The sequence below is a fragment of the Xiphias gladius genome, chromosome 5 (genome assembly GCF_016859285.1).
Source record: "Xiphias gladius isolate SHS-SW01 ecotype Sanya breed wild chromosome 5, ASM1685928v1, whole genome shotgun sequence".
In the NCBI taxonomy this organism is placed as follows: Eukaryota; Metazoa; Chordata; class Actinopteri; order Istiophoriformes; family Xiphiidae; genus Xiphias; species Xiphias gladius.
Window position 1 is genome coordinate 18,790,161 of NC_053404.1, and position 13,442 is coordinate 18,803,602.

The following is a 13,442-nucleotide window of genomic DNA, read 5'->3' on the forward strand; positions in this document are numbered from 1 at the left end:
TCCTTATCTATACTTTGACAGTTCCTCAATCAAGTAAATGATTTAGCAGATCTGTGTCACAGTGTCATTATGTCAGCTATGAACATTTATGTGATTAAAAATCTCGAACAATGACTGTGAACACAACAATACGAGCAATCCGCAGAAAAGGACTGGTTCTTTTAAAGCACAAAACGGCGCTCCCAGTGCCCATAATCATTGGTGCACAAACTGGATCAAGTTATATAAAATGTTATGTAAAATAATCTAAAAACTTATGACATGTTCCAAATACAGTGTCACCAAAAGGGGAAGAGAGGTCACAAGTTGAAACTTATCAACATGGTTGAAACATAAACAGAAGTTTGTGCCAGATATGAAAACCCAATTTTGTTGCAGTGTTTGTAGCGATAATTTTCATGTAGGGTTTCAATCACCTTGTCCCCCCATGTGCTGTGTTTTACATGTGGAGTATAGATCTGTGAGGATTTAATGTTGGCAGGTGATGAAATTTTGATTTCTGCATTTGGTTCTCTCTCTTCGGTCTGTTCTTTGTGCTAGGCTGAGCAAACCAGCTGTTGTAGCTTCATGTTTGTGGTTTTGATCTTCTAATCTAATTCCTGAAAGATTGTCTTGTAAGTCTAGTGGTTACAGAATAACACAAACTGTATGATTTTCCCCCCATAATTAATGTTAAGCTTTTTTGAATATACAGTAAGTTCTTAAATTGGTCTGTGTGGAGTAATATGGTGGTTTCTGAGCAATATCATCATAAGATACACACAAGGGGTAGAAAACAAACCAGAATAACTGAGATCAACATGAGTTGTTTCTGCATCATAAATGGCACAAACTGCAAAGGGAAGGTGTGGAAAATGTTCAACATACCAGGAAGGAAACCTCCCTGCTAGCTCAGAGTCCATAATTACCTATTATCATTTAGCGATATCATCAGAGCTCTGGATTTTAATGAGTTGGTGGACAGTTTTGCACAGAAACCGGTTAAGGGAAAAATGCCATCATTAAGGTAAGACAGTTGACAAGGTTACTGCGTCTTTACGGCTGTTTACTTAATTTATCAAGCTCAGTGATCAGTGCTTCGTTGTGCCTCTTGGAAAATGCTTTCTCACTGGAGCTATGTGTCGTGTTGGCGCCATCAGATCCGAAGGCATTTGGAGGGGAAAAAAAAAAGTTTTGGAAATGCGAGGACGAATGATGCATAAAAGGTCACCTCTAAAAAGAAATTTTGCTTGTTTCCAGCTAGCTGCTTCATTTTTTAAATATGGTAAACGTCCATAACTAAGTCATCGTGGTGGCAGCGTGTCTTTCAACATGGAAGACTACTTTCAGTCATAGGTTAGTCTTCCAGTTTGGTTTTATGGAAACTTTTCAATTTTATGGCCCCTGATGTAATAAAAGTGTTTAGACAGAGCACAGGCAAGAAAGTGAGCTCTGAAAATCAGAAATTTTCCAAAATGTTCAATATTTGGTAATAAAAAGTAATGACAGCCCCTTTTAGATAAAATTATGGCAATTTTATTGTAAAAAGAACCAAAACAAAACAAAATAAAGAAAGAGTCCAAAATGACTCAAACCACTGAACTATGCTGGCTGTAAACCTCATACAGAGAATATTTCCTTTTTACCACTGTCTTTCCACCACAGTGAGGAGGAAGTTGTCCTCATTACAATCTTCTCTGGTCTTCAGAGCCTGGTGGAGTTTCTCCCAGAACAGTTGGGTGTGCTCTCCGGCTCGGGGCCAACTCAGGTAGGTCTGTTTCTTCAGCAGTTTCCTCATGCGGTAGTAAGGAGACAGCTGAGAGGTGGGAATCTCCTCCAGAAAGACCAGGATCAGCACGTCCTTCTGCTCATCGAACAGACGGAAGCTAAACGGGAGAAACAAAGATGGATGAGAACCTACAAAGGCAAAGTGCTGTAACTACATCTATCTGACTTTCTGACATGTTTTTCTATATATATTAAAAAAAAAAAATTATGCCATAAAAATGCGTAATTTGTGACGTAATGCGTAACATGAAAGCAGCTTTTAATGTCTGCAGCAACTACAAAATGGACCTAAAAACCAATACACAGTATGATTACTTTGTATGTGGGGTCCCCCAGGGGTGATGTCGTCAAAAAAATATTAAGTCACATATACAATTAATCCTTTCCCTCAGTTTATTAATCCACCCACTCGGTTTATTAACAGATTTTCACATACATTTTTTTAAATCTTATATATTTTTTATATATTTTATTTTACGACAAGACCCTTGAGGGGGGGGGGTCCCCAACTTTGGTTTTGTAATCTGATGTAGGATTTACTGCACCCTCTGCTACAGAAAGACAGGTAACTACACAGCTAAATTAAGAGGCTATTATCAAGTTAGCTGGCTAGCTTGCCAGATAGCCGCGGCTAGCCTTAGCTAAAACTAAAGCTAAGTGTTTTTATTAAAATTAAAATATTCATTTTGATTACCATAAATGTATGAGATTTCTAAATTGCTCCTATCTGACCTGCTGTCATTCCGGACATGTCTGAACACGTTCACATGCAGGGCTTATGCGGAACAAACGAAAGCTTTAATAATAAACCGCGATATCAGACCGTTTTTCAAAAAACTACCGCCCCAATCTAGACATATGAAGCGAGCCACATGGCGAGTCGAGAATGACTCCTACGCCGAGGCAAAGTTTTTTTTTTTTTTTTATTATCAGTGTAGTAAAAAATGTCAATTGGGGTTTTGAATGTGATTTTTCTTATTTCTGGAGCAGCCCACACAGACAGCGTAGCGTGAGGAGCACATTAGCAGAGCAGCGGCAGCCAAGATGGGGTCCAACCAGGTGGGCGAGCAAATCGATGGGAGGTGCGTCAGTTCCCTTACTGGCCATCAGATCATAAGATCTGAGAAGACTCAAATTCCTCTGCTAAACACTTTAAGTAGTGTTCATGTCTTTCGTCAGGAAAAGAAAAATAAACTAGCTTAACATTCTTTCTTTTTTGTGTATTAGGTGTAAAAGTTATACAAGAAATACAACCTGGTACTAGCTAGCTAACGTTTCTGTTAGCCCTATAGAAACCATGCGAAACAGACTGTGATATAATGTCGGCTGGAATCGAACCGAAGACAAAAGCCTCTCTTGTGCTGTTTGTGACACACGAGTTGCACATACGTGAATTGAGCGCTGCCTTGAAAGCGTACACGTGACATTCCTGCCCCCGGTCCTGTTAACGTTTGCTCGTTCCGCCTCCGCCGTCGACCACACACTCTCGCTTCCCCAGTGCTCTATTAGCAGTTTCCAGGAACTGCAGTACCCCCACCCGGCCACCAGATGTCCCCAGACTTTCCCTCCATTCCCGGGTCACCTGACCTTCCCTGCCCACTCACGGGCCTGTTCCTAGTTTTCCCATCAGCCTTCCCGCTATTTAAACCGGCCTCTTTCTTCATGCTTTGGCTTATTTCTTTTTGTTTTGTTTTTTTTTGTCTTGATTCTGTGCCTGTTTGCCTCCTGGCCTGCTCGTCTGTAAGTTTTGATCAATTTAGGTTATTAAAGAAGCTTCACTGCATCTGCCTCCCCCTCGTGTCTGCGTTTGTGTCGGTTAGAGCCATAATGTGAGAATTCTAGAGAGAAATGTTGAGTTTCATTAATGACGGCTTAACATTGTTCTGTGCCGATTGGAATTAATCCTGTGGACAATGGAGATAATGCTGAATTTATCAAGACACACAGAAAGCGTGGAGTAAGGTTTGAGTTTGCATTTACTGGGAAGCAGGGGGAAATTAGAAATAATAGATAATACTGAATAAAGATCTAGTTCTCTCTGCCACTAGGGTAAATAAAATTTATTTTATAATTTATGGTAATTTGATAGTCAATTTATTAATTTCAGCACTTAATTTAAGTGAAGACAGTTATTAAAAGTTACCTGAATTAGCCCTTAGGCGTTTCAAATTGAAGATAAGGTTTAAGGTGTGTGTAACTGCAGTGTTGAAGGTGACAGCTGCAACATGGGTTTTGGAGACATGTTTAAACTTTGAGAACCATAAATGTGTAGATATTAATCCAACACCTGCATAGATGATTAACATCAGCTTAATGTAACACACAGGCATGCTTCATACAAACTGTGGGCTGAAAAATTACCTGGCCACCTGGATCTCTCTGGAGCACCACTCACTCTCAAGGTATCTGCGACTGATCACACAGATGGTCTTCCTGCTTCCATAAATGGCATCTGTGATGTTGTCCACGATGGGTTTACCTGAGGAAGAGAAAAAGGGGAAAAGCAAAACAGTCAGTGATAAAACCATAGTCACTTTTTCTCTTCATGTGTTCCTCTGATAGTGCGGTACAAAAAGTGCTACGGTGACAGCAACTGCAGTATAAATGATGGTACAAAATGACACCATCAGTACATTGTTTTTCAGATTACAGCATTTAGTGTACACTTAGAAATCTGATGTGTTTTTGTGTCTTGAAGAATCCATGTGTAAGAAACGTACTTGAGAAAAATGCCACTTCTGTTTCACTGCCATTGCACTCAAAGGCCACAATGTGTACCTCTGACTTCTATTTTACAGTAAACCCTTTCTCTTTTGATAGTATTATCACTATTTCAGCTGCACGATTGGTCTACCCACCAACACCTTTAAGCTAGTTAGAGCCACTAGCATGTCTTAAATCTAAAAACAAAAACTTAAGTAGATTATATTATGAATTGCTCATTAAAGATCAGCTGGGATAAGAGAAGAATTTATTTAATGGCAGGTGTAAAGACCAGTCTTACCAGGCTCAAAGTCACGATGGTGCAGACACACTCTCCAGCCCTGTTCTCCCTCCAGTTTGGGCAGTAACTCTCGGATGACCCAGGGCTCATCATGGGTGTTGTAGGAGATGAAGGCGTCATACTGATTAGGAGCTTGCTTGTTTTTATGCTTTGTGTCATAGAGCATAGCCAAGAAGAGGTAGTAGGCATAGGCCAGGTGCCACCTCAGGAAATGGTAGGTGAAGGACACCACCATAAACAGGAGGACTGTGCATGTGGTGGAGATAAAGCAGATGAATTCAATATCTACTGAGCAGAGGCGGACGTCCAGTTCCAACAGTTTCTTGCCTTCAGAGTTGGCAGGATAGTTGCACTTAAAGTTATACGCATCAAAAATTTGCGTTTGGTTGTTGTTCTTTACCCACTGGAGGAACCGGGCATTATCGCAGTCACAGGTGAAACTGTTCCCTTGAAGATCCACATAAACGAGAGCTGGTACGGACTTTATTATTTCTTCACTGATAACTGAATATTGATTCTTTCTCGCCTGCAAGAACTCCAGTTTGGCTAGGTTGGCATGTAGGAGAAAATCTAGAGACCGAAGACTTGTTCTAGATACGTAAAGACTTTTAAGGTTTGGAATTGAGGAAAACAAACCTGGAGAGAGATCCATAAGCTCATTTGAGCTAATGTCAAGTGTTTGCAGCTGAGGCGTGTACGTAAACATGTCTTCATGCAAAGATAAAAGTTGAATGTTCCTGGTATTGAAAAGCAAGAGATTTGTCAAACCTTGCAGGAAGTTGCGAGGCAAGTGAGACTTCCTCCTGCGGTGTTGTGAGGGAATAGCCAATATCTCTAGACGGGACAGCTGAGAAAATGGTGCATAAAGCAAAGCTGAACTGGTTTCATATTTAATGTGATTGTCCCTCAAATCCAATCTTTTTAAATTTATAAGATCATTGAAAACACCCTTGTTTATTTCCTCTGCTGTAATTTTATTAATCTGCAGCAGAATCTCGGTAAGATTCGTTAGACCAATGAAACTTCCATTTTCAAGTTCACTTATTTGATTTTCATGTAATGACAAGTTCTGGAGGGACTGTAAGCCCCTGAATTGCTCGTTTTTAAGGGCAGTGAGAGAATTTCTATTCAAAAGTAATTGTCTAAGATTTGGCAAGTATTTTTGGAAAGCACCGTTTAACCTGGATATGTGGTTGGTCTGTAGCTTTAAAACTTGCAATCGTATTAAATCCTTGAAATCACATTCTTTTAGAGCTGAGATTTCATTCCCATCAAGGCTGAGCTCTCTAAGCATTGTCTGATTGGTGAAATCATCACATCCAAGTTTGCTGATTTTATTAGAGCTGAGATTCAACTCTACAAGACTTGGTAGATTCCTTGTGGCAGCTGGAACAGATGAAAGCATGTTGCTCCTCAGATTCAAGATTCTTAAACTTTGAACAGATCTGAAGGCGTTGACATGGATGTTGTTTATTTGACTCTCTGCTAAATCCAACTCTGTTACATTAATGCACAACTTCAACATATGTGAACTGACGGACTTCAGTTCCTTATTGCGGAGCTGCAGTGTGGACATTGTTGGGATGGTGCAGGAAATGTTTATTAGCGCTGTGAGGTTATGATTAATTGAATTCATCCTCAGAGTTGTCAGTGAGGAGTTCACGGTCTCTAGTAATGTTTTCATGTCATCAAAAGCCATTTGAAGCCCACTAATATCAAGAGTAGACACTCGACTAAAGAAAGTCTTGTTCCGCACATCCCATATCATCTGTTGCTTTCTAGAAGAGTTGCCGATTTCAAGCCAGGTGAGATTTGGAAAAACGTCTGCAGTAATACTAAAAATTGCGATTGGATTCTTAGACAAATCAAGGGATTTAAGTTCTAGCGAGTTGTTTGTCAGATCCCATGAGTGAAAAGTGGTTAATTTATTGTTTGTAAGATACAGCTCTTGTAGATGTGGCAGGTGCTGTAATATTAAATGAACTTCTGTTATGTGCTGCAGTTTGTTGCGAGAAATGTCCAAAAACTTTAAGCTTGTCATGGGCTTAAAAGAGGTGGATGCCACAGCTTTGATGTGATTACTAATAATTCTGAGCTCGGTGAGGTTGCTCAGACCATGAAACAGATCCTCTCCAAGTTCAACAAGTCTGTTATTATTTAGATTTAACTTCTTGAGGGAAATCAGATTGGCAAAGGCACCGTTATCTATCTGCGAAATTCTGTTGAGTTTTAGGTCTAACTTTGTCAAAACTGGTAGATTTGTGAAATCTGATACTTTTACTCTTGGTATGTTGTTTTTAGACAAGTCCAAACCTATCACTGTTGAGGGAATATCTTGAGGAACAGTTCTGAGTCTACTATTGCTACATATGGCAACATCGTAACTGATTCGGCAAGTCTTCAGTGCAAATCCTGTGACTGGAACAACAAAACTGCTGATATTCAGCAAGTGGATATAAATTACGTAATGAAAATGTTTTCTTTCTCCTGTTGCCATTGTTTCATCCCCTTCACTCCAGGACCTATTTTAAAATCTCCGTTACAAAAGAACAAGTGAAGTCCAACCAGTAAGGAATTGCAGTTTCTCCGTGTTTACTCCAGTTGGTTTATAAACTGCAGAAAGTAATGCTGAAAATTCAATAAAAACACACAAATAAAGGCCATCAGAAGCAGTGACACACAACAAATACTCATAATTATAACACGATAATAAATCATTGCCACATTTTGGTCCAATATGTCATTATGGAAACAGTTTAAACATAACATCTGAGCACAGATGTTATGTTCAACCTTATCAGAGGTTCAAAAAATGGTAACACTGCAATTAAACACTTATTTTTTGCACTTAATTTCTTCTACCTTTCCCTTAAAACGCAAGGTTGTTACTCCCTTGGTCTTGTTTTCTTCCGCTATACCTACAGTTAAGCATCAGTTGGAGCTTGTCAGTATTTTATTTGTGATAAAATGAAAGCGACAATGAAATTAGCAGGTAAATTACGGTCTTCATTATACAGTGCTTCCAAATAAACCAATGATTAAGAGACATTGTCTTGAGCATATGACGAATAATGGTTTCTGATACTTACTGTGTCTCACAAAGCTATTTAATTACTGATCTCGAATCCGCGGAATCTTGTACTTCAGTTATCTTCCTTTGTTCAAATAAAAAGTTTCTGTCAATTCAAAAGAGTGAAAACAGTGTCTCTGTCGACATAACGTCCAAGTGTGCATGAGAAAAAATGTTCATCTTGCTGTTTGGCTCACCACTTTTTCTCTGCCAGTCCTCCGCTTTCTCCTTTCTATTAATCCACTGAGGAAGTGAGATTAGTTGGGTGTGGCATCTTTATTTTGAAATATAGTATTTATTCAAGCCTCTCAACATTCAATGAGAAAAGAAATTAAGGAATAATGTTAAGTTTTCATTATGCAATGACTATGTTGTTCAGTATTTTCAGGAGGCTGAACTCACCATCATCTCCTGGTAGATTCTGGCGACACTCCAAATAATTCATACTAGAGGACGCTATTGTGTTTACATACATTAATAGGTTAATAGATTTATGAAAAAATACAAAAGACAAATACAGCAAATGCAAATATCTTAGATGTTGATTGCAAATCCATATGTATAAATTGTATAAAAACTGTGTGTGTTTGTGTGTGTGTGTATACTGCATGTCATTGAGGGAACATTTTGCTTTTCTTTACAGCTGATTTACATCACACAACAGTGACTCAACTTTGATTCTAAAAAAAATCCCTGTTACGTCAAAGTTTGGGAAAAACATTATTACGCAATCCACAATGGAAATAATTAGAGTAAGAACCGCTGTTTTTTTTTTTTCTATTTAGTTTTTTCTTCTCAACGTTTTTTCACAAAGTTTTTTCTTCTTAACCACTTAAGCGTGGGTTTTGATCTTCCATCACAGTGTCCTCATTAATAAACTGTGCTTCAGTTAATCTCTTCACTGTGAAGACCGGGTGAAGTCAGCAGTTTATATAAAAACATAAATTGTGGTTTATTGAGGGAAGTAAACTGTCCACTTCCCCTCTGTAGTTAACACACGCCACTGTCACGTAAGATTGAGGAAATGTTTTATGAGTGTGCACATGTTCTCTGATCTCCTTTACACACCCCTATCCATGTATTATTAGCTACGATTTCCTTAACTGAGTAAATGATTTGGGCGTCACTCTGGGTGTCATTCTGTCCGCTATGAACATTTCAAAGACTGTGAACAATGACCGCAACAGTAGAAGTGAGCCACAAAAAAAAGGGGGCTCTGTCAAAACCGAATTGTGAACACGGATTCAAAGGTGAAATGTACTTTGCTCAAATTCCAGTCTGATCATTTTGTGAGGTTTGGAAGTAGGTTCTTTATAGGAGTTTTCGAGATAACATGAGAAAACTTTATCATGTGGAGCAAAACGGTAAAAAAAACAAAACAAAACAGACATGTTCCAAACACAGTGTCAACAAAAAGGAACACAAGATCACAAGTTTAAACTAATTACAAAAGATGTAATGTTTATAATATGTCCAAGATGTACAGTATATTAAGAACCTCTTGTGTTGCAGCGTTTGCAGTGACGATTTTCACGACGTATTTGCATTACTCTGGTTTCCCCTTGTATTTCACAAGTTCCGTATAGCTAAGTAGGGAAAACTGAATTGGTAAGTGATAAATTCCTAGTTTCGGCATTTGATTGTATCACTAACCCTAATCCTATTTTATCTCCAGTCGTCATGTAATTACAGAGCTAAAAGTTTAGAGCAACATCAAACCAGTGAAAAAAATTTCCCTGCTCTTCTCATCCTAACAAAACTTAAGAGCCACAGACTTAATAAAACCCGTCCAATATTTTTTTTCCAGACCACACCCCCCCGCACTACTTTGATGGTCTTTTTCTCAGCTCTCCCTACATAAAGCTGTCCGGCAACTTCAGCTAAAGTTCCAACAAAGGCGAAAAACCTGAACCCATCACAGCAAAAGTCTCTGCCCTTGTTTCCAATGGTAGCAGAGGTTAAAGTACCACTGCTTTCTTTCACTGTGTGACTACCGTCAACTTCACTTGGCACCAGCAGAGGTCTCAGTTGGGAAGGGAAACTCAAGGCCAGCCTCGCTCAGTTCACTGGATTACACCCTCTGTAACGCCTGTGCATACATCCACCTACAGAGGAGATGACGCAGCAGTGGATCAAATCAAAAGAAACCAGATCCGATTTTTATCTCCAGTACGTCTTGTCTCCTCCTTTGTTACAGCCGAACTGTGTGCGCAGTGTACTCGCTTGCCTGCATCCATGTCTGTATGAATGTGGGTGAAATGCATGTCAGGTGAGTATGTCCTCCTTTAACACACACACACACACACACACTAATACTAATTTAACACAATACATCTTAAATGATTTGATTAAACTGAGTAATGTTCTAATCATACTCTCATTATATGATCACACTGACTCAAATTACTAGAATGTGTTAAGTTAACATCCCACTGGAAATCATAAATATGTATAAGAATTCATTAGTGAGACTTGGAAGAGCTTTATTCACCAATATAAGAAAAATGTGGCACAATTACTGCAGCGCTGGAAATATAGATAGAAAAGGGGAATATGCCACCACATGTTAGTGTCACGAGAATTCCTTTAAATGCATCTTATGACAATGCAGTGATGTTGGGAACGTGACTAACAAGGAAGGTAGATTAATTGTGTGTTTTGTCAAAGAAAAGGTCTTAAAGGACTGGTTCGGCTAAGTGGTAGCTGGTACCGAGGTCGTTTTTTTGGTATATTGGGTGAATTTGGTTCTTTAATATTGTGTTCCGCTGTATTTCCTGATCCAAATAGTACCCGACGCGAGCTAGAGGTGGAAATCACAACTCACTTCACCTTGTTCATTTCAGTTCAAGGATTCAGTCACTCACTATGTAGTTTTTTCATATATATATATATTTCCCCCCCTAAGCTAAGTGGTCGCATTTAGTGTTAAAATGCACTTCCTCGTGTACATCGGCAAGTGAACGCATCACCATTCAAAGGCACTCCAGCGCGTATAAAAAGTAAATGAACGCATCCCGACCCAAAATGCAGTATGAGTGTTGTACGTCAGTAAGTGAGCACATCACCATTCGAATGTGCTTCATTAAGTACTTCGGTAAGTGAACGCATCACCGTCCGAACGCACTTCAGTATACAGTATGTGTCGGTAAGCGAACGCATCACAGCACAGCAGCCTATTATTTGCAAAAGAAGTCACATTTTGAGTGTTTTTGTGGCTTTCGCCGCCTGTTAACGACCCTTTTAATGTGATTTTTTCATGCTACACCCAGACTTCCCTATTGTACCAGTAGCCCGGGGTCTTTGACCCCACAGACATCAGCAGACACTTTGTATCTTCCCCGGCGATGCTTCACTGCGGCCCCCTTTCAGCTGTCCAGCTTGCGGAGGGGTCCCTCTGCCTTCAGCCTGGTCTTCAGCTGAAGGACCGCGCCCCCTGGGCTGAGACCAGGCAGCTGACTCGGCCCAGTCGAGGATATTCCGCCCCCGTCACCCTGAAAAGCTCCGTGGTTTGCTTTGGCCCCCCGCCGTTTCAGGGTCCTTGTCCTCCTCTTGGTGCGTTTGGCTGAGTCCGAATCCGCGTCCATCCTGTTGACTCCGTGAAATCATCACTAAATGGCAGCCGTACACATCCGAGCCATAACGAAACCACCGCCATGTTTGACAGACGAGGTGGTGGCTTTGGGGTCATGAACCGTTTCCCGTTTTTCCTCCAAGGCTTTCCTTTTTCCATCAGCTCGACAGATGTTGATTTTTCTTCCCCCGTGCCCTGGAACTTTGTTCCGCAACGCCACCGGTTTCTTTTGGTGTGTGTTTCCGCAGCCCGGCCCTTTCTATCCGTGAGGTTCACCGGGGGCTTTGCAGCTTGTGGCTGAGAACCCTCTGAGGTTCTGGCCTCGAAGTCTTCTCCTGATCGCTGACAGAGAAAACTATACGGCCGCGTCCGGGAGAGCCTTCTTTGCTGTGCAGTAAAACGGGTCTTTCTTCACCCTGGACATGATTTTCCGCTCGTCCACAAGACCTTCGCGCCTCGGTCCACATTTTCCAGTTCTCCTGCCTGAATCTGCTTTTTTTTAAATTTTTTACACTGTTGATTTTAGCAAACCAACTCTCTCTGATATCTCTCTGATAGATTTTTTTTGCTTTTATTTACTTATTATCTAGCCTCATTATTATCTTCTTCGCTTGCAGGGTCACCTCCTTACCCGGCTCCTCCTCGGTGCAAATGGCAACTCTCAGACCCCCTCGGTCAACTCTGACACGGGGCTGACACTGAAACAACGCGCAGCCGCCCACACGAACCGTTCAGTAACGAAGAGTCCGGCTGCTTCCGAACCCCCCATTTGCAGTTCGGGTTGGCATGTGTCCCGGAGAGCTGAGGCCATCGGTTGACTTCAGATTGAAAAAGGAACGAGCCGGGCGAACAGCGAAGCGGTTTTCGGGCTACAGGGAAACGGTCCCTGGAGTGGAGCTGTGGAGGGGGAGAGGGTTGGCTGAGGATTCATTAAGTTTCCTCATCCAGCAGAGAGCGTGTGGGCACCCCGAGTACCCCCCCCCCCCCCAGAGGTACTCTCTCTCTCTCCCTCCCTCTCTCTCTCTGTGAAACACACTCGCACTCTGCCTCTCCCTGTCACACACACACACGTATGGCCTGATTAAACATCTCCCGAGTATCTCTTTCCCCCATATCTCCTCATATCTGCATGGTCGTATCGCTCCAGAGGGAAATACACTGGTACATGGGGGGGGGGGGGGGGTGCACGGTTTAATCTTATCTGGGGGGAGAGAGAGGGGGAGAGAGAGAGAGAGAGAGAGAGAGAGAGAGAGAGATGCTGTCGGATGTTGAGTCCGGTGTGACTTATGTATCCTACACTGCTGATGTCGGTAACGGAGCGGCTGCGCGCACTCACACACAGTCCTCTCTTATCTCTTTCACATACACACGTATACACAATTAGGCACACACGCACACACACACACACACATACACACTGGGAGCCGGGACCGGACTGGCGCACTGGGAAGAAGGGAGTGGAGAGAGAGAGAGAGAGAGAGAGAGGGAGAGAGAGGGAGAGGAGAGAGAGAGGGAGGCAGGCGACACATGTTAGATCGGATCGAGCAGGGGAATGTATCGGATTCCGCTGCACACACGCTCGGGCTGCCCCGCACTGAGGGCTGCGCTGCGTTAACTGGACACGACACCGGGCTGAGCCAGGGGCGACAGGGCGACCAGACCGGGACAGTGTAAAAAAAAAAAAAAAAAAAAAGAAGGAGTCACCTGGCTGCGGACGGAGGGGAGGGACGCAGGGAGCGGAGGAGGGTCGGGGGGGAGGTGTGCCCGGCTGACAGAGCTTTGTTTTGGGTTAACGTGACCGCTTTGCGCGCAACGGAGAGTCAGCGCAAAGTTTCCTCGATGGCGCTCGTGATGGAGCCGGTGAGCAAATGGAGCACGAGCCAGGTGGTGGACTGGATGAAAGGTAGACTATAGAAACACACACACACACACACACACACACACACACACACACCCCTAATGAATATTATCAATTAATAGACAATCTCATAAATTACACGCCTGGATGCAAATGAACAAACACACGCGCA

The 13,442-nt window shown here is 41.9% G+C and overlaps 3 protein-coding genes and 1 long non-coding RNA gene across 4 annotated transcripts in view; 2 read left to right on the forward strand and 2 right to left on the reverse strand.

The window, feature by feature from the left end:
* Window positions 1-1,480: 1,480 nt before the first annotated feature.
* Window positions 1,481-3,303, reverse strand: LOC120789751 (toll-like receptor 13). Its single transcript, XM_040126720.1, has 2 exons — window positions 3,157-3,303; window positions 1,481-1,865 (listed from the first exon to the last, which is right to left on the reverse strand). The coding sequence occupies exons 1-2, from the start codon at window positions 3,192-3,194 to the stop codon at window positions 1,622-1,624; spliced, it is 282 nt and encodes a 93-aa protein (XP_039982654.1). The 5' UTR covers window positions 3,195-3,303; the 3' UTR covers window positions 1,481-1,621.
* An 83-nt stretch (window positions 3,304-3,386) lies between these two features.
* LOC120789752 lies at window positions 3,387-12,361 on the forward strand. Its single transcript, XR_005707450.1, has 4 exons — window positions 3,387-3,507; window positions 4,094-4,169; window positions 10,039-10,110; window positions 12,030-12,361. It is a non-coding gene; the product is annotated as an uncharacterized LOC120789752 (long non-coding RNA).
* On the reverse strand, window positions 4,125-8,026 carry LOC120789750 (toll-like receptor 13). Its single transcript, XM_040126719.1, has 3 exons — window positions 7,861-8,026; window positions 4,772-7,399; window positions 4,125-4,246 (listed from the first exon to the last, which is right to left on the reverse strand). Exons 2-3 carry the CDS (start codon window positions 7,266-7,268, stop codon window positions 4,125-4,127), a joined length of 2,619 nt encoding a protein of 872 aa, XP_039982653.1. The 5' UTR covers window positions 7,269-7,399; window positions 7,861-8,026.
* Window positions 12,362-13,251: 890 nt separating the features above from the next.
* The window catches only part of cnksr2a (connector enhancer of kinase suppressor of Ras 2a), a 48,783-nt gene continuing 48,592 nt past the window's right edge, over window positions 13,252-13,442 (forward strand). The window contains exon 1 of the mRNA XM_040127568.1: window positions 13,252-13,315. Coding sequence (XP_039983502.1) covers window positions 13,252-13,315 — 64 coding nt within the window. The remainder of the gene's footprint in view (window positions 13,316-13,442) is intronic.